The 20,314-nt window shown below is 43.1% G+C and overlaps 3 protein-coding genes across 4 annotated transcripts in view; 1 reads left to right on the forward strand and 2 right to left on the reverse strand.

Moving 5' to 3' along the window:
• Positions 1-20,314, reverse strand: part of iqgap1 (IQ motif containing GTPase activating protein 1) — a 115,963-nt gene that overhangs the window by 70,396 nt on the left and 25,253 nt on the right. The window lies entirely within an intron of this gene.
• cdkn2aip (CDKN2A interacting protein) lies at positions 717-7,175 on the reverse strand. The gene is made up of 6 exons (XM_033991840.2): positions 6,927-7,175; positions 6,241-6,488; positions 4,845-4,972; positions 4,662-4,762; positions 3,379-3,629; positions 717-2,901 (listed from the first exon to the last, which is right to left on the reverse strand). The coding sequence occupies exons 2-6, from the start codon at positions 6,483-6,485 to the stop codon at positions 2,682-2,684; spliced, it is 945 nt and encodes a 314-aa protein (XP_033847731.1). The 5' UTR covers positions 6,486-6,488; positions 6,927-7,175; the 3' UTR covers positions 717-2,681.
• tubgcp4 (tubulin, gamma complex associated protein 4) lies at positions 6,780-19,838 on the forward strand. Of its 2 annotated transcripts, none has more exons than XM_033991319.2 (19): positions 6,780-7,489; positions 8,251-8,379; positions 8,581-8,745; positions 11,662-11,715; positions 11,895-11,951; positions 12,038-12,117; positions 12,521-12,722; positions 12,880-13,045; positions 13,470-13,594; positions 14,803-14,853; positions 15,110-15,215; positions 15,751-15,855; positions 16,120-16,255; positions 16,839-16,914; positions 17,025-17,126; positions 17,683-17,817; positions 18,213-18,326; positions 19,386-19,525; positions 19,707-19,838. In XM_033991319.2, the coding sequence occupies exons 1-19, from the start codon at positions 7,412-7,414 to the stop codon at positions 19,711-19,713; spliced, it is 2,028 nt and encodes a 675-aa protein (XP_033847210.1). In that variant the 5' UTR covers positions 6,780-7,411; the 3' UTR covers positions 19,714-19,838. The 2 variants fall into 2 exon arrangements, with proteins under 2 accessions (XP_033847210.1, XP_055076973.1); XM_055220998.1 differs by having other exon boundaries at positions 7,220-7,489; positions 8,566-8,745.

Consider the following 20,314-nt stretch of genomic DNA (forward strand, 5'->3'; position numbering starts at 1 on the left):
GGGAGCACCCCTGGGTTTATTTTGTTCTGTTTTTTTGTTAATTTTAAACTTTGCAAATGTTTAATTCTTAAGCCTATTTTAGATAGTAATTCAACATTTAGCTTTATGTAATAAAAGTGTTCTACCTTTTTTACTTTTACTTACATTTTGTTATAATAAATATACTTTTCTAAATTTTGTTGTTTAATCATTTTATTTGAGCCAGATCCCAGGATCTTCACCTCTCAAGGTGTAGGTTTTAATTGTTTTTCACGTCTGTCAGATTTTTAATGCAGAACCTTACCTGTGTCTTTAATTTGTAAATTTGATTGTGAACCCCTGGGTTTTAAACCCTCAAAATTGTCCTTGGTAATATATATATTATATTATATATATCTTATATATATTTTAATTATTATGAGTGTTGATTTTAAATGTTTGTATATTTGTAGTTTTTTTAATTGTTCTTCTATGTAAAGTGTCATTGAGTATCTTGAAAAGCGCTATATAAATAAAATGTATTATTATTATTATTATTATTATTATTATTATCACACGTGTGTTCCATTAAGAAATGCTATCATTAATTATGAAATCAGTTAATTTATGAAGCACAGCCCATTGTTCTAAAAATAACGTCAGGTCTGAGCCATGTAAAATGAAATTTATGGCCATAATTGTGTTAAATATTTCAAAATAAAAACTCCTTTGTCCACCACAAACCAAATAAACAAACATGAAAAATAGGAAACATTTATTTCACATTTTAAACAAAATATAGAAATATTTTGGTGAAACACATTAAATGAACAGAACTCATGAACATAACTAAAGAATGTGGACATATAAAATGCTTTTTAACAGACTTCAACCACTAAAAGCAGGGGGGTCACACAGCAGAAGCATCACGGGAAATGTAGGAATAAGTTAACTAAAGTGTAGGCAGAAAACAGTGTTTATTCCTCAGAGCAAAGGACCGAATCCAGACATCACATGGTCATTGGGTCTTATATCACACACACTACTGACCCCTTGTCATGAACAAAAAAATTAAATATGTAATTTTTAAGTCACTAAAAAGTCAAAAATATAATAAAATATGACTGTTTAAAATACAAGACAACAACATGAACGCATCATCTGTGCATTTAAAAAAAAAGAAAGTCATCTGAATCAGTTTGAGATTTGGGTGTCATCCTGTTGACTCTCTGCAGCGTCCCTCATGAGACATTTATTTAGGACAAATCTGGACATAAAAAACTCCAGTCCACCTCACTGTACCTCACCTCACCTCAGCTGAACGTATGGTGAATTCAGAGGTCAGGTGTACTACAGCATCAGATTGATCACATGACAAAACTGAATCTGAAACTCTACTCAATGTTTAATGTAAAAATCCCAGTCAAATATTAGTAATAGGTAGTAATAATTTATTTGCTTAAAATAAATCAGTCCTAACCTTCTGAATGTGTCTTTTTGTGGTCTCCTTTGAAGCCTTCAAGACCTGCTCTGTGCCTCTTGTGTTCAACTGTCTGTGCTGCATTTGACCCAGTACCCTGACCCTCCCTAACCTAGTGACCCCTGAACACAGCTCCGATTGTCCTTTTGTAGACAAATATTAGGTTTGTTTAAAATGTTTTAGTGAACAGACTGCTGCGATGTGTCACTTTTAATCAGCTCATGTTCCTGGATGTGGCCAATCTAACGGCCCTGACAGTTGCTAGACTGGCTCCATCCCCTGATCTGACAGGTGCCTCCTACCGGTCCCTGGAGGTGTGTCCCAGATGTGTCCCAGACGTGTCAGCTGTTCACAGAAACATGTCATGACAAAGCCAAACATCATGCCTGTGTTGTCTTTTCAAAAACCAATCTAACTATAAAAGTGTTTGAACCATTTTTAGCATTGCATATTTTAATGCTTTTAAGTTATTATTTTATTTACTATTTTAGTAAAGAGGGGATATTTACTTCTATGGGGTAATAACTGCTAATACATAAAACATTTAGATAACCATGTTACCTTTTCTTGTTTTGAAAATGCTATGTTTGCTGAAAACATGTTTTCAAGTCACTCCCCCACAGAGTGCTATCACAACACAATCAGTGTGCATCTCACTAATGAAACTACTGCGCATTACATCAGATTTGTCAACTTGTTGTGTACAGTTCTGCATCATGTTTTTGTATATTTATGAAGAATTGACATGAGGGAGTATGGGTGACGAAGGCTTGTGGGCGGAGCTTTGTATAGACAAACCACAAGAAGGGTTGGAATAATACTCTAACATGCATAGATGACAACTAAAACCTAGTCAGGCATGTTTTTGACAAGGGAATGTTGTAACATGGTAGGGAAAAAAATAATAAATAAATAATAAATTTTGCATAATACCCCCTCTTTAATTTGCCTGTGCAGCACTTTGGAAACTGTCATGTTTATAAAATGTCCTGTAGAACTTTGGATGGATTGGATATAAAACTAAGACATGACTTCCTGTAGTCTGGCACTAGTGTGTCTGTTCCGTTTGACCCACTTTGCTATAAACATGGTTTTGACCTGGTTTGATATTTTGCATTAATCATCCATTATGAGCTGTATTTGCCCCGTTACGAGATGCTCTCCTTTCTGAGCTGTGGCGTTGGTTTGATGGTTGTTTTTGCATTTGACCCTAAATTGCCAATTACATGCTGTGTTTGTCCTGTTACGAGCCGCTCTCCTCACTGTACTCGGGGCTGAATGGGTAACTCAGCGCTGGAGGGAAGCCTTGACTCCGCGGTTGATCGTCCAATAGCATCAGGTCGTCCACCTCGCGACCTTTGAACTTTCGGCGACAAATTTTGACAACCACTTTTCGTCCCTGGAAAACTTTGAGCGCCTCTTTGGACGCCATCGCCCGCGCCGCCGCCTCGTCTCTGCCATACCTGTATACAAGGGAGGGCATCTGACACAATCTGACAGAAAGGTAGGGTATCTGATTCATTAGCAAGGCATTTCACACACAGGGAGGGCATCTTACACACCAGGAAGGCATCCGAAACACAGGGAGGCAACAGGAAGGGAGGGCATCTGACACACAAGAGGATGGGCATCTGACACACAAGAGGATGGGCATCTGACACACAAGAGGATGGGCATCTGACACACAAGAGGATGGGCATCTGACACACAAGAGGATGGGCATCTGACACACAAGAGGATGGGCATCTGACACACAGGGATACATGAGGATGGGGGGGCATCTCACACACAGGGAGGGCATATAACAGGGTATCTGATACAATCTGACACATAGGGAGAGAGGGCATCTGGCACACAAGGCGCAAGGGCATCTGACACACAGGAATTTGATGGAAGGGCATCTGACACGTAGGGAAAGTGTGGGAGGGCATCTGACGTACCCGGTGCCTAGGTAGGCTCCTTGGCAGCGCAGCTCACACACGTGGCCCTCCTTCTGGGCACGTCCTGCTGGCAAACCCGTGATCTCCTTCAGAGGGACTAGGACACAGCTCAGGACCTCCTTACACGACTCCACACAAACTCTCAGGACCTCAAAGTGGTCCAGGTTTGGTCCGAGTCCTCCAGCTGAGACCAGTCTCCAGCACACGGCTTTGTACAGGCGATTAAAGAAAGGCTGGAGCAGGACCGGAGCCTGGGGAAAGAACAGACCAGGACTAGATCTAGACCAGGACTAGACCAGAACTAGACCAGAACTAGACCAGGACTGAACCATAACTAGACCATGACTAAATCAGAAATTAACCAGGATTAAAGTCGGCTAGCTAGGCTAGCTGTGCTGGCTAGCGAGAGACACACACAGATGACTGAAAAAGCCAGCAGTCAAATACTGTTCTGTGCAGCAAAATGCCACCTAACTGTGTAGCTATGTGTCAGTGTGATAAATCTCACCATGAAGCAGAAGTCAAATGCTCCAACTGTCAGACGTACATGCGCTATGAATGTCTCACGCTAGCTGTGATGCAGCAAAGTCTAATGCAGGGATGTAAATTCCCTGAAAAGGCAATAGCTAAACAACACATGTTTTGAGTATGATCATGCCGCTTCTGACGCTGTTTCCCACAACTCTTGCAACAAATCTACAGCTACAGCAGTTTATGGAGAAGATCGAAACTGAGTGACTGCCCTTGAGCCTAAACTAAACTAAAACTAAACAGGGTCCTGGCTCTAAATCAGCTCTAAACCATGCCTGAACCAGTACTGAACCATAACTGAATCAGGACTGAACCATGACTGAAACAGGACTGAACCATGACTGAAACAGGACTGAACCATGACTGAACCAGGACGGAGCCAGGACTAAAACAGGACTAAACCAGGACTGAAACAGAACTAAACCAGGACTGAAACAGGACTAAAAGAGGACTGGACCAGGACGGAGCCAGGACTAAAACAGGACTAAACCAGGACTAAACCAGGACGGAGCCAGGACTAAAACAGGACTAAACCAGGACTAAACCAGGACGGAGCCAGGACTAAAACAGGACTAAACCAGGACTGAAACAGGACTAAACCAGGACTGAAACAGAACTAAAACAGGACTAAACCAGGACTGAAACAGGACTAAACCAGGACTAAACCAGGACTAAACCAGGACTGAAACAGGACTAAACCAGGACTGAAACAGGACTAAACCAGGACTGAAACAGGACTAAACCAGGACTACCTGAGGTGAGGGCCCACACTTTTGATGAGTGTTGAATGTTGCAGGTGCAGGACTAGAGTCTGAAGTTTCAGGTTTGGGCCGTTTCACACAACTGTCTTCCCCTAAGAAAGAAATGTGATTATAAAAACTAAAGAGGAGTAGAGCCAAAGTAGCAGAGCCAGAGGAGCAGACAGGAGCAGGTACCTGTCGAGGGGGGCAGGGTCCTCTTGTTTCTGAACATGAGCTGATCTCTGGTGGTGAACTGAGGAGCATCTCGGATCTCGATCCCTTCAGCCATTTTCAACACTCTCTCCATCACAGAGTCTGGGTATCTGAGAAACGAGAACCAGGGCAGACTCAGGGCAGACTCAGGGCAGACTCGGGACTGACTCGGGACTGACTCGGGACTAAAACCTCGCTCAGTACTGGAGTCAATGCTCTGGCTGTGTTGGCTGTTTTATTATGGTGCGACACACTCGGAGTGGTACTCTGCTGTTACCATGTGTTCACGCCATAACTAACCATTTATCAACCCTTGTGTGTTCCTCCCAATAGAGTTACGTTATGGGGTTTCTCTGGGGTCAATTTGACCCTATTTTGTTTCTCTTATAACTAAGCCATAAAAAAGCATGTACTGAAATAAAATATTTGTGGATTAGCATTTGAGTGGTCACTGGATGCACATACCCTGGTCTCTGTCTGTCAGAGGACATGTTGTCTTATGGAGGTACAGGACTCTGTAGAATTCCCTGACTCTGTGTGAATTGCCTGTTGAATCCTGTATTAGTTCCAGTGTCAATAGACTTACATGACTTGAAACACAAGCTGGTCTTCTGCTGTTGACATGCAGAATCAAATGGCTCTGAATATTATGTATATGATATATACGAATATTCAAAGATCATAAATTCTGATGCTAAACTCTGCTTGGAAAGATTTTTGAAGAAATTTATCTCAAAAAGCATCTTTTACCTGAGTTATACAATTATAAATCCAAAAATCAAGTAAATATTAATTTACGGTAGATCCTATGAGATATACATTTCATAAAAGTCTTCAGTCTGGAGTTTGAATTAAGTTGGTATGAAAGGCCAAACATAGAAATGTAAGCAGGGTTCACTGAATCCCATTGAAATGAAGTCATTTTCCCATTCACTTTTAGCTCTCATTCAAAAACCTCACATTTTTCAAAAACAGCACCTACACTAAATTTAGACCCCTCCCACCTTCTAATTCACCAAAGATTTTTGTCAAGTACAGTTGTGTAATTTCAGTGTTATAGACCTTTATGTCAAAAAATGCACTTTTTTCACATAATAAAAAAGTGATTTTTTTTCTAAATATATAGATGTAAGATAAATGTGGTGTGAGTGCATTAGTCTGAAGTCAGGCTAAAAATAGAGCCCAAAATTATAAGAAGATGTTATTTTATGTTATAAGAGAAACAAAACGGGATCAGATTGACTCCAGAGGAACTTCAACAGAATTTTATACAATCACACTTTTAAAAAAATGTCATTATTGATAAAAGTCATTTAAAAAATCGCCCAAAAACCAAAACCAGGACAAAAACAGGACAAAACAGGAACTTGAGTCTTACCTGCAGCCCATAAAGACGTGGTTGGCCCAGACCATGGACAGAGCCAGGAGTTGGTCCAGCTTTGGTCCTGGTTCTGGGATGAGTCCTGGTTCTGTTCCGAGTCCGAGTCGGTCCATGTTCTGTAGAATGAATGTTCTCCGAGCATTCCACTGTTTGACCGTCTCACAGATGCCTCTCAGAGACTCCGCCCACTGTCTCACCTGAGGGTTCTGATACAGGTAGTCCTCCACCGTCTGCTCAGACATCCTCTACGAGAGAGACATGTCAATCCTCTGCATCATCTCACCCTCTCCTCTGCTCCTCTCCCTTTTGTAATCCTCCTCTGTACCACATTACTCCCATTTCCCTTTCATTTGCCTGCGTCCTCCTCTCAGCCAGTCCAGTTTGTGTCTTGTTTTAAAGCCATGGTTCATGATTGAAGCGTCAGAAATAGACTGACAGCGTTAGGCTCGTGTTACTTATCTTATAACACAGTAATACACAGTTTTGAGAGGAAGAGAGGAGAGTTTAAAGCTGATAAAGCCGGGCATTTCAGGATCCCGCCTCACAGCTGTGCCTCAACTGTTCAGACACGGGTAAATGTGCCAACCCAATCCGCTCCAGAGCCGCTCTACAGCGTCTTTACACACGTTTAGGCTGAAAACTGTGGAGAGAAAGGGTTAGAAAATGAATAAAGACAAAAATACCTAGACTTGTCACTGGAGCGGCTCAGGCTAAAGCTACATCGCCGAAAAGTGACGCAGTTCCGTGCTGAGGCTGAGGGACGTGATTTACGCAGATAAATTATCTGGTTTACGCACCAACGCCGCGTAAACCGCTCCAATCTGCGCCACTCATTTGGGAAAGGTCTGCTGCTCCGAATGTGAGAAGATAAGCATTAAAAAGAGGACGTAAAAGCGAGAAATGTATCTACAAGCACTTTAACTACAAGCCCCGTGATGCTCTGTGGCGAGGACGTAATGACGCTGCGCCGGAAGTGTGCGCTGCCGCGGTTTGTTTTGATGGAGACAGGACACGGCTGTGTGTGCGATTAAACCAGGACAAAACTGGGACAGATCCGAGATAGAGCTCATTTAAGCCGGACCAGGCGGGTCTAAAGCGGGTCTAAACCAGGACCTAGGCAGGTGTCTGACGGTGTGAATGGTCTTCTCGGGGGACGAAAGCCGTGAGGATGATTCATGAGCTGCTGCTGGCGCTCAGCGGGTACCCGGGCACCATCTTCACCTGGAACAAGCGCACCGGACTGCAGGTGAGACAGACGGTTACAGGTGAGACAGACGGTTACAGGTGAGACAGACGGGTGCAGGTGAGACCACAGACTGCTGTAATACAGTCAACTTTATACAATCCAGTATGAATATGTACAGTCTGTGTGTGAGACTGGAGCTGAAGAGGACATAGGAAACAGCTTTCTCTAAGTCTGTGAGCCTTGGAGAGCCTTAGAGAGCCTTCGGGTCTGTAAAATCCCTGATCTCACCTGATCCCACCTGATCCTACTTGATCCTACATAATCCCACCGGATGCCACCTCATCCCATCTCATCCCATCTCATCCCATCTCATCCCATCTCATCCCACCTCATCCCACCTCATCCCACCTCACACCACCTCACACCACCTCACACCACCTCACACCACCTCACACCACCTCACACCACCTCATACCTGAACCTACCAGTATGACTGCAGGATTACACAGTGCTCTCCTTTCTCCTCAGTCCTCACTTCTGTCTTTTGTCTCTTGTCCTTGCAGGTGTCGCCTGTATCCTCTGTCCCTGTGTTCTGCTCATTTGACCTGGTCCTCTAACCCATTCCCTTGCTCCTCTGACCCTCTCCTCTGACCTTCTCCTCTTCTCCTCCTCCTCCTCTGACTCTCTCCTCTCTCAGGTGTCTCAGGAGCTTGTGTGTCCTCTGTCTCCTGTCTCTATCTCATGTCCTCAACCTGTCTCTGTCCTCAGGTGTGTCATGTCTCTGTCCTCAGGTGTGTCATGTCTCTGTCCTCTGTTCTTAGGTGTCCCAGGAGCTACCCTTCCTCCACCCCTCTGAACTCAGTGTTCTGAATAGACAGTGTAAACTGGGCTCTGACTATATCCGCTTCACAGAGTTCATCGAGCAGCACACGGGACATGTGCACGCACAGGTAAACACAAACACACACACAGTGGACACGTGCATGCTCACACACCCAGGAGACCTGCACGCTCATGCACATGCACACACACGATGGATGAGTGGATGCATCTTCATTTGGAGCCAAACACTGCGGGTGACGTCACACTCCTTTACTCCACTTCTTTATACAGTCTGTGGGTTCACGTTTTTTAAGTTTTCTGTGTTTCAGGACCTGGGCGCCTCACAGGCTCAGAGTGGGCTTCAGAGTGCAGGGCCTCACAGTGGAGGGCCTCACAGCACAGGGCTCCATGGCGTGTACCTCAGGGCGTTCTGCACTGGACTGGACTCGATGTTGCAGCCATACAGACAGGCTCTTCTTGACTTGGAGCAGGAGGTGAGTGATGCTTTCACTGCAGGAACATTTAATAAACACAGCAGTTTCACAGTTTTCCTTCAGAAGGCAAGGCAAGGCAAAGCAAGTTTATTTGTATAGCACAATTCGTAATTCAAAGTGCTTTACAGAATAAGAAAGACATTAAAATCACAATCCAAATGAATCAAAACATAAATAATTACAAATAATCATCATAAAATGAGCATTAAAAGAGAAGCAGAATAAAAACCTTTTAGTCATATCCACAGCTAAACAGAACTGTTTTGAGCCTGAATTTAAACATTATCAAAGTAGAGGCCTGTCTCACATCTTCAGGAAGACTGTTCCAGGTTTTAGCTGCATAAAACTGAAACGCTGACTCCCCATGTTTAGTCCTGACTCTGGGCACCAGGAGGCCGGTCCCTGAAGTCCTCAGAGTGTGAGATGGTTCTTATGGCACTAACATGTGGGAGATGTACTTTGGTGCAAGGTCAGACACTTGTTCACAAGCAGAGCTGCTTGAAAGTCTTTTCTTTGAGCCACAGGAGCCATAGCAGAGACCTGAACACAGGACTTATGTGCTCGTACTTCCTGGTTCTAGTCAGGACCCGAGCAGCAGTGTTCTGGATGTACTGCAGCTGTGTTAACGCTCATTTGGAGAGGCCAGTGAGCAGGATGTTACAGTAGTCTAACCTACTGGAGACAAATGCATGGATAAGTCTTTCCAAACCCGGTTTTGATGGTTTACCTTTAATTTTTTGCAATGTTTTTAGATGGTAAAATGCTGAAGATGATGGATTTCTAGCTTGATTTCAAGGTTTTAGAGAGAGAGACTGGAGGTGACCACTGACACTTTCTCTTGTCCAGCTAAACTGTCTGAATTTAGCTGGAATTAATGGTAACGTCTCTTAAAGTGTGTATGACAGGTTTAGATGATTATCTCATTGTGACTTAATCTGGTGAGATAATACCTGTTGTAAATATAATTTATTGTTTTACACCAATAAGGAAGCAATTTGTGAAGAAAAGTGGAAAAATGTGTTAAAAATTACAGGAAGTAGAGTTGATGACATCACACTGTGAGAATTCTGCCCAAAAGTTTGGCACAATTTACACAATAAACACATTTTTTCTGATACTTTAAACATGATTTCAACAAAATAAATGTTTTTTTTGTCTAATTATAATATCTCTGGACATTGGATGAATTTTGGTCTAGTGTACTACATGAGTGCCAGATAATAGTTATAGAAAAAAGTACAATTTTATACTTAAAATATGCCAAACTCGGGAAAAAAATTGTAATTTATTTGCACAATGTTAAATATAATGATCTTAACTGTGTTTTTGTAAAATGAGTAGTCCAAACTGTCATAGGCACTTTAAGGACTAATAAAGAACCATACAACTCAATTACAATTTAAGTGTACTCATTATGTAAATGAAGAGACCCAGACCAGACATGTGTGAAGGCTCTGTCCCATCCTCCAGGAAAGCCTTTGTTGTCTTCTGTTCTCAGGTGTCAAGTTCATTATCTCATGAGTGTGAAACAAAAGTCACTGCTTTGAAATGCAGGCAGCTTTGTCATTCTAGCATAAATACTCAGAGCTCAGAAACTCTGGGAGACTAAGGACCAGGGGGAGAGATGCTCTAGGAGAAAGGCTCAGAGAAACTTGGGATGCCGGAAGGTCTGGGGCCAGAGCAGGTCTGGGCTCTGTCCTGACTATATCTGCTGTAACAAAGAATAAACCTTTTTTTGTTTTTCAAAACTCACCGGGCTTCGAAAATGGATTATTTTTCATCAAAAGAGTTATTATTTTTATTATAACACATGCATGTTTCAGCTATCTGAAATTGCTTGCACATGCATGTTTCAGCAATCTTAAATTGCTTACTTTCAAGACATGAATATGTCAAATTAATTATTTTTTATGATAATGATGATTAGCTAATAAGGGACTTGCATGGTCTGTCCAAATCAGAACAAACATGGCTGCTTATGAGGAAAAAAGAAAGAACAAATATATCACAGGGGACTGAAAAACATGGAGGAGGAGACAGCTGACAGCATGCGGGGCATTATTGTGATGACGTTTACAGCAACGTCATCTCCCATTGGACACCACAGTTTTCTAACAGGGAAGTCCGCTGACTTGTTTTTTTAATTAAGTTGAATATTGTGATTTAAAATGTACAAATTATAACATAATGATCCACAGGGAAATATACAGTATTGCACCTATGGAGCAGACACAATCACAATGTCTTCTTTAAGGGTAGGGACATTCATGTTGACACAGCTCGTAGCTGTGATCGTAAGGTCTCTGGTGCCTGTTGCCACGGTGACCTCCGAACGCAGTGATGGATGTAGGAGAGTGATGAGATCTGTCTGTATCTGAAGTCTCTGGATGTTGTGTCTTGGCTGACGTCCCCCTTCCCAGACAACATAGACAACATAGACCGGCAGCCCCACTGGTTAAAGAGGGAGCATTATGAAATATGATGAAATTATGAATAACATTTTGTTGTTATAATGTTGCTCAAAAACATGCCTGAAGAGGTTTTAGATGAGTTTTTTAGATGTCATCTATGCATCTAGCAATCTCTCCCTCTAACCTGTACTAGGCTCCACCAACAAGCCTACATCATCCATTCTCCCACATGACAGTACTCCATAAATATGCAAAAACTACACCACAACCTGACAAACATGATGCGATGTGCAGTAGTTTCACTAGCGGGATTCACACACTGGGAGCAATGTACATTAATGTATTGTTATGGGCAAATATAGCATTTTCAAAACAATAAAAGGTAACATGATGGTCTAAATACGTTGCAGTAAATATCCCATAGAATTAAAATACCCCGTCTTTAAATAGTGATTTATTTTGTAGCTTTAGCAGAAGATACCTGACCACATACTGTCTGTTTCAGTTCCTCGGAGATCCTCATCTCACCATCTCTCACGTCAACTACAAACTGGACCAGGTCAGAAGATACACTCTATCTAGCCCTAATGAGGAGTGAGGAGAGAGAGGAGAGGAGAGAGAGGGAAATGGAAATGGAAGAGAGTGAGGAAAGGGAGGAGAGAAAGGGGAAAGGGAGGAGGGGTCTGGGGAGAGGGAGTTGTCTTGGGAGAGCAAGGTCTTATTCTGTCTCTTGTTTAGTTTCAGCTGCTGTTTCCTTCAGTGATGGTGGTGGTGGAGACGATCAGAGCTCAGAAGGTACAAGCCTCTCCTCAGTACTGCAGTATTATAGTATCTGCAATAACATATATACAGTACTCCAGTATTTATGAAGTTCTTTGTAGATTCACGGCTGTCAGATCTTGGAGACGGTGTACAAGCACAGCTGTGGAGGTCTGCCCCCTGTTCGCACCGCGCTCGAGAAGTAAGAACCCACACTCAAAATCATCATAGACATAGAGTTCACATCGCCTTGAGTCAGTTAATCAATGAACAGGGCAACAGTAGCTCAATGATTAGGGTAGTGATCCCCCAACCTAAAGATCCAAGGGTCGGACAAAGTTCTGTAGTTGTGTCCTTAGGCAAGACACTTTGCCTAATATGAATGTAGTGTGTGAGTGTTAATGGTAGGATGGTGCAGAATGGCAGCCTCACTTCTGTCAGTCTGCCCCAGGGCAGCTGTGGCTACAGCATTATTATTGTTATGTCTTCAGTCGGGGACATGGTTTGTTCCTAGTTTAGACCTAGTTTGGTCTTGGTTCAGTCTTGATTCACCCGGTTCAGTCCTGGCTCAATCCTATTTTAATGCTATTTCTGGCTCTCTATAGGATCCTGTGCGTGTGTCATGGCGTGCTGTATAAACAGCTGGCGGCCTGGATGCTTCATGGTTTATTACTAGACCAACACGAGGAGTTCTTTATTCGCCAAGGCCCCAGCGGTGCTGGTAGCTCAGCCAATCAGGATGAAGAAGAGGACGATTTGTGCCTGGGTGGGCTCAGCGGCAAACAACTGAGAGAGCTACAAGATCTGGTGAGAGCGGGGTTAGCCCAGGTTAGACTGGGGTTAGTCCTGGGGTAGTAATGGGGTAATCCTGGGGTAATCCTGGCATAGCCCTGGCATAGTCTTGGCATAGTCTTGGCATAGTCCTGGTTCAGTCCTGGTTTGAAACCTTTTGTCCGTGTTGTAGAGGCTGATAGAGGAGGAGAACATGCTAGCACCTTCACTGCAGCAGTTTTCACTCCGCACTGAGATGTTACCCTCGTACATTCCCGTGAGAGTTGCTGAGAAGATCCTGTTTGTGGGAGAGTCCGTCCAGATGTTTGAGAACCACAACCACAGCCCCTCCAGAGCCGGTCAGTCCCCCAGACCCATCCTGGGTTAGACCTGCTTTAGATGTGGTTTAGACGTGGTTCAGTTTTGGTTTAGTCCTGGTTGGTCTTAGTTTAGGTCTGGTACCAGATCTACAGCTATGACACTATTTGGATTTTGTTATTGTAAAGTCAGAGTTAAATGGTTTTAAATCTACAGGCCCTGAAAGTCCAGAAAAACTGTCTACATTTGGTCTTGTGTGTTTGAAAAATTTCACTTGATGTGCAGCTATCCATAGGAGGGGCCGACAGCATGCGGCGCTTTGTTGTGATGATGTTTACAGTGCTACAATGTGTAGCACAGCCAAACTGTGCATTGTATTCCACCACAGACATAGAAGAAGATGTAGAAGACCCCAAGCGCGATGGCACTGCAAAGTATCAGTACATATTTGATTGTATTTGACAGGCTCTATACTGAAGCATAGAGAGGACGTGTTTGCATCGGAGCTGCACAGACTCAAACAGCAGCCTCTCTTCAGTTTAGTTGACTTCGAAAACCTCATTGACCACATCAGGAGCACGGTGGCCGAGGTACTCCTCAGATGCTTCCTCCTTTCACCTCCTCCCCCTGTCCTCTTCTTCTCCTCCCTATGTCTGCCTTCTCTCGTCCCTCTGTCCCCCCCCTCCCCAGACACGTCCTCCCCCGACACGTCCTCCCCCGTCTTCCCCCTATCCTCCCCCTGTCGTGCTCCTGTCCTCCCCCTGTCGTCCTCCTGTCCTCCCCCTGTCGTCCTCCTGTCCTCCTCTTCTCAGACACCTCCCTCCCTGTGATCCCTATATCCTTCCACTCTCTAGACCAGTGGTCCCCAACCACCGGGTCGAGGACCAGTACCGGTCCCTTACGCATTTGCTACCGGGACACACAAAAAACAGTAAATATCAGCGACTGCATCTTCTTCGACGTAACTTTCACCTGTCCCTCATGACGCGCTAATAATCTTGTCCGTAGATATATAATGAAAATCCTGATAGGAAATCGCCATAGAAATCTATTTGATGTAGTGGCAAGTATATTATCTGCTCTTATCCTCCACAATGATGTATCATGCATAACACATCAGACATGTCGCCCAAAAGTAGAGCCACAAGCGAGTGAAAATGAGCCAAAACAAAAGTCTTTGGAGGGGAAAAGGCCACCTGAGGAGCCAGAAGAGGAGATTACGACCTCCAAGAAAAAGAAAGCTAAATTTAACAGATAATACCAGGAGTCCTACTTAAAATATGGGTTTGTCACCACAGGTGACTCTCACGCACAGAGTCTGCTCTGCATAATATGCGGGGAAAAGCAAAAGAGGCAATGAAACCTTCAAAGCTGCTTTGGCACATGGAGACTAAGCACCTGGGATTAAAGGATAAGATTTAGAGTTTTTTGAAAGAAACAAACGTTAGCATGAAGGAAAGAAGAAACAAGTGCAGGGCTCCCATTGATGCGGTGGTATACTGTGATGAGTTGTATTTTTTATGCGCGTAACTTATTTTTGCCATATTTATCTGCCACGAGTAGAAGGCGGTCCGTGAAAATAAAACCTACATTATTCCGGTCTGTGGTGCAAAAAAGCATGGGGACCCCTGCTCTAGACACTTCCTCCGTCATCGACCACATCAGGAGCACTGTGGTTGAGTAACTCACCGTCCACAGATGCTTCATCTTCTGTCACCTCCTCCCTCTGACACCCCTCTCCCCCAGACTCTTCCTCTCCAAACACCTCCACCTCTGATTGGCCTATTTTTCATTGTAGCACCTCTGGACACTGATGGTGGAGGAGGCCGACCTGATCGAGCAGCTCAAGGTTCAGATCTTCCACTAAATACTGGTTTAGTTGTGGTTTAGTCCTTGTTTAGTTCTTGTTTAGTCTCAGGTTTAATCTTGCTTTAGACCTGGTTTAGTCCCTGGTTTAGTCCCTGGTTTAGTCCCTGGTTTAGTCCCTGGTTTAGTCCCTGGTTTAGTCCCTGGTTTAGTCTCTGGTTCAGTCCTGGTTCAGTCCTGGTTCAATCCTAGTTCAGTCCTGCTTTAGTCCTGCTTTAGTCCTGCTTCTGTGTTTTCAGATCATTAAGGACTTCTTTTTACTGGGACGTGGAGAGCTGTATCAGGTCTTCATAGATCTGGCTCAGCACATGTTAAAGACTCCGCCCACTGCCGTCACTGAACATGGTAAGATCATCCTAAAAACATGCTAAGAAAATTGTAAGAGGGCTGGTAACTAACCCTAGAAATACTATATTAACCCCCCTTCTCTCTTTGGGCCTAACTGTCTGCTAATGCCGCTGGTATCTAGCCTAGAAGTTGTTGGTAGAGCTGTAAGAATTGGCAAATGGTAAAAGCTGCAGTTTTTTAAGTACCATCATTTCCTCCACAAACAACCACATCTCCTGTTGTAAGTCGTTTTCACACTGCCTCTAGTTGGGTCACCATAAGTGCATTTGCTCCGAGAACAGTGCTTGGGCCGATGTGAACCCAACAACAGAGTTACATTATCAGGTTAAACGGGAAATTCCACACCGAAAAGTACAGCAGACATTTTAAAGTTTTTTTTAAACTGACACTGAGAGCGCTATAAAGCAGGAGGGCTGTTCCATACATTAGATCCTCTGTACAACATTAGACTGAGCCTGTTGTGCCATAGTAAGGAGCTTTAATCAGATGTCCAGTAGTAGTAGTAGTCTCATGTGTATCTCCTGTGTTCCAGATGTAAATGTTGCGTTCCAACAGGCTGCTCATAAAGTTCTCCTGGACGACGATAACCTGCTCCCTCTCCTGCACCTCACTGTGGACTACCAGAACAAAGACAAAGGTAGTCCTGGTTTAGTCCTGGTTTAGTCCTGGTTTAGTCCTGGTTTAGTCCTGGTTTAGTCCTGGTTTAGTCCTGGTTTAGTCCTGGTTTAGTCCTGCTTTAGTCCTGCTTTAGTCCTGGTTTAGTCCTGCTTTAGTCCTGCTTTAGTCCTGCTTTAGTCCTGCTTTAGTCCTGCTTTAGTCCTGCTTTAGTCCTGCTTTAGTCCTGCTTTAGTCCTGCTTTAGTCCTGCTTTAGTCCTAGTTCTGTCCTGGTTCTATCCTCAGACCCAGTCAGAGAGGTGGTCCCAGGCCAGGACTCTTCCCCCCGGGACCCCCCTGTGAGCGGGTGGGCGGCTCTGGGTTTGTCCTACAGAGTCCAATGGCCCCTGCATATCCTGTTTACCCCAGCTGTACTGGAGAAGTGAGTACTACTATTACTACTGCAAAAGTACTACTACTGCAGAAAGTATTACTACTGCTAATGTACTACTTTCACACCCTGTTCACCCCCACTGTACTTAAGAAGTGAGTACCACTACTTCTAAAAGTACTACTTAAAAGTAATACTGCTAAAAGTACTGAGATATGTAGGTATCTGATTTGCATAAGTTTTATGAATGGAATAGCCTGTGTTAGGGATGTACCGATCCAGCTTTTTCTGTTCTGATACCAGTATTGATACTTTGGCTTTAAGTATCTGCCTATACCTGATATTATTTGATACTAGGGCAGAGACTGAAAATATCCAAATGTGTTTTGTAACTACAGAAAAATAAGTGTAATAATAATAATATGACACGTTTTGAGCCAACATTGGCCAGTGAATTATAGACCCAAATGGGATAGCGTCTGAACTGATATCTTGGATCTGATATCTGATCCATCAAAAATTCAGTGTCGGTGCTGATATCTGATACCAGTATTGGTATCGGCAAATCCCTAGTCTGTGTTGTTTAGGTCTGATCTAGTAGCTGTAGTAATGAAGTACTGCGTGTATTTTACAGGTATAATGTAGTATTCCGGTACTTGCTGAGTGTGAGGAGGGTCCAGTCGCAGCTGCAGCACCTGTGGGCTCTGCAGGTGAGAAGTACTACAAATCTACTCAAATGCTGCAGTACTACAAGTAGTACATATACTGCCATACTACAGATACTGCAGTACTCAGATTAAATGCAGTATTTCTGTTCCAGATGCAGAGGAAACACCTGAAGTCCAGTCAGACCGACGCCCCCCAGTGGAGACTCCGGAACCACATGGCGTTCCTCATCGACAACCTGCAGTACTACCTACAGGTACTACCACTACTATAGTATTACTACAGTACTACCTACAGGTACTACTACTATTATCGCTCTACCCACAGGTATAAGTACTATTTCTACTACTGCAGTAGTAATTACAGGTATAAGTACTACTAATCCGTAGTTCTTCTGCAGTGTTATGGATGTGTTTTTGTACTTTTGCAGTACTTTGGCAATACATTATGCAGTCTCCTGTGTTGAGGCTGTGCTGTTATTCACACATTTGAGTGGAGATTCAGTGGTTTGAAAAGGTCTAGAGACGATGTCAGAGCAGCCAGTGTCTGCGGCAGCTCACACTGCAGACAGACACTTTATGTCTTGTGTTTAGAGGAAAATGTCTGTTTGTTTGTTTGTTTTTTTACAATAGTGCTTCTTGTATTTTGTAATACTTGTAACTGATGAAGTACTTTTATATTTTGTACTTTAAGATGATTTTTTCTGGAGTCCGTATGGATTTGCTTTTGCAGTACCTGACGCAGTACCTGTTCTACTGCAGAACCTGGTGCAGTACCTGATGCAGTATTTGATGTAGTTGTACATGTTTCAGGTGGACGTGTTGGAGTCTCAGTTCTCGCAACTCTTGACCCAGATCAACTCGACCCGAGACTTTGAGAGCATCAGACTGGCCCATGATCACTTCATCAGCAACCTGCTAGCACAGTCCTTCATTCTACTCAAACCGGTACTAAGCAAGAACTACAGCTGGACTGGACTAGACCAGGACTGAACCAGGACTGAACCAGGACTGAACCAGGACTGAACCAGGACTGAACCAGGAGTAGACCAGGAGTAGACCAGGAGTAGACCAGGAGTAGACCAGGAGTAGACCAGGAGTAGACCAGGAGTAGACCAGGAGTAGACCAGGAGTAGACCACAACCTGCTAGCCCAGTCCTTCAGACCAGGACCAAACCAGGTCTAAACCAGGTCTAAACCAGGACTAAACCAGGACTAAACCCGGTCTAAACCCGGTCTAAACCCGGTCTAAACCAGGTCTAAACCAGGTCTAAACCAGGTCTAAACCAGGTCTAAACCAGGTCTAAACCAGGTCTAAACCAGGTCTTTTTGGGTCTTCTCAGGTCTTCCACTGTTTGAGTGAGATCTTGGAGCTGTGTCACTCATTCTGTTCTTTAGTCGGACAAAACTCTGCTCTGGACGAGAGAGGAGCCGCTCAGCTCGACCTTCTCATCAAGGTATGAATAAAGTACTACTACCAATACTACTACTACTAATACTATTACTGCTACTAGGCAAGGCAAGGCAAGTTTATTTGTATAGCACAATTCGTACACAAGGTAATTCAAAGTGCTTTACAGAATAAGAAAGACATTAAAATCACACAAATCAAACACACTACTAATACTACTACTGCTACTGCTACTACTATCCAACTGTCCATCTTGTGAAACCAATTTTTAAGTCCGGGGCAGCAGACAAGTGTAATTATTGACCGATCTCAACTGTACCAGTCATTTTGAAGGCACTGGAGAAGTTGGTGACCTGTTTGGAGAAAAAATATGAATTTAACCCTAAACTATTTGGATTTGACCAAAGCACTACTGAAATTCATTCGACTGAGACTCACCTGACTGAGACTCACTTGACTGTCTCAGTTGACTGTAACTCATCCGAGTGAGACTCTTTCAACTGTGAGACTGTAGGCCACTTTACGGAAATTATAAAAAGTAGTTTGGACCAAGGCAAGTGTGTTGGAGCAGTATTTCTAGATTTTAGAAAAGCTTTTGATACAGTAATCTGCCTAGTTCTGGGGACAAAACTAAAACTCACTCACATTTTCTAAACAAGCCTTAAATTGGTTTTAATCTTATCTTAAACTACTGTTACTTTTCCTGCTACTACTGTTACTTCTAATTCTTCTCAACTCAACCCGCTCATCAAGGTACAGAGAAAATACTATTATTGGTATTATTACTACTGCTAACACTTCTATTAGTAAAATAACAGAGTGCAGGTTTAGTTCTTATTTTAAATTCAGATGACATCACCCCATTCTTTTGGCCAATCATAGTGCAGGTACTAAAAGCCTCTGGTACTGGTTCAGACTGTGTATACTGTATACTGTGTATTTATACCGTATACTTCTACTGTGTACTTACTTATTTTGTATACTTTGTGTCCTTAGGGTTTCTCTGTTTTGCTACATGAACATAATCAAATTCATTCATACGTACTTAATACTGTGTACGTCTACTGTGTACTTCTACTGTGTATTATATATTTTGTGTCCTCAGGGTTTCCGGAGGCAGTCATCTCTTCTCTTTAAAATCCTGTCGAGCGTCAGAAACCATCAGATCAACTCAGACCTGGCACAACTACTACTGAGACTGGACTACAACAAGTACTACACGTGCTCCGGGGGTACTCTGGGGAGGTACTACTATTACTACTATTGCTACTACTACTACTACTACTACTACTACTAATACTACTGAACAGTACTGTTCATGTAAAATCACAGGAAAAGTACCTGAGTAAAATACTTTTTTGAATCACTTCAGAACCAAAACCAAAGTTAAATCCAATTTTCTAGCTTCTGTTTGTGTCTGTTCCAGTGTCTGAGGATGGACCAATCAGAGGCGAGCATCTGCACCTGCCCCGCCCCCTCGCTGTTCATCATGATTCATGTTTGAGTTATTAGTTTGCATGTTTCAGTCTAATATTAAAATGTTAAAACAGGGAAAAAACGTGTGAAAAGTGTTTCTTTTTAAAAAAAACAAACATATAAACAAAATTGACATTTGTGAGCTTTAAGTCATGTTATAACTTTATCTCATCAGAAATATACCTGGAGTTGTGTTTTGTTTCATTCAGGTGTTTAAGTAACCCTTTATAATTAGTCTGTCTACATTTCCAAAGCCCAAAATGCTTTGTTCCACCTTGTGATGTCATGAAGTGGTAGTTTTTAAGTTAACAGCTATCTTTTACATAGCAAAAGACGAAGTTCAAATCTGTCAACTGGACAAATCGTTGTAGGAGTGAAGACGCACATCGCTGCACATCCAAGCCGCTTCTAACCACACTGAAACTTTCAGTGTGGTTAGCCCCTCCCCTCAGATAGATATAAGGCAGTGTCCACCAGCAATTTGACCAGAACTGAAGAAGCAGCTGGGATGAGCAGCGAAACGTCTTCACTCCTACAACGATTTGTCCATTTGACAGA

Source organism: Periophthalmus magnuspinnatus, chromosome 3 (genome assembly GCF_009829125.3).
Source record: "Periophthalmus magnuspinnatus isolate fPerMag1 chromosome 3, fPerMag1.2.pri, whole genome shotgun sequence".
Lineage (NCBI taxonomy): Eukaryota > Metazoa > Chordata > Actinopteri > Gobiiformes > Gobiidae > Periophthalmus > Periophthalmus magnuspinnatus.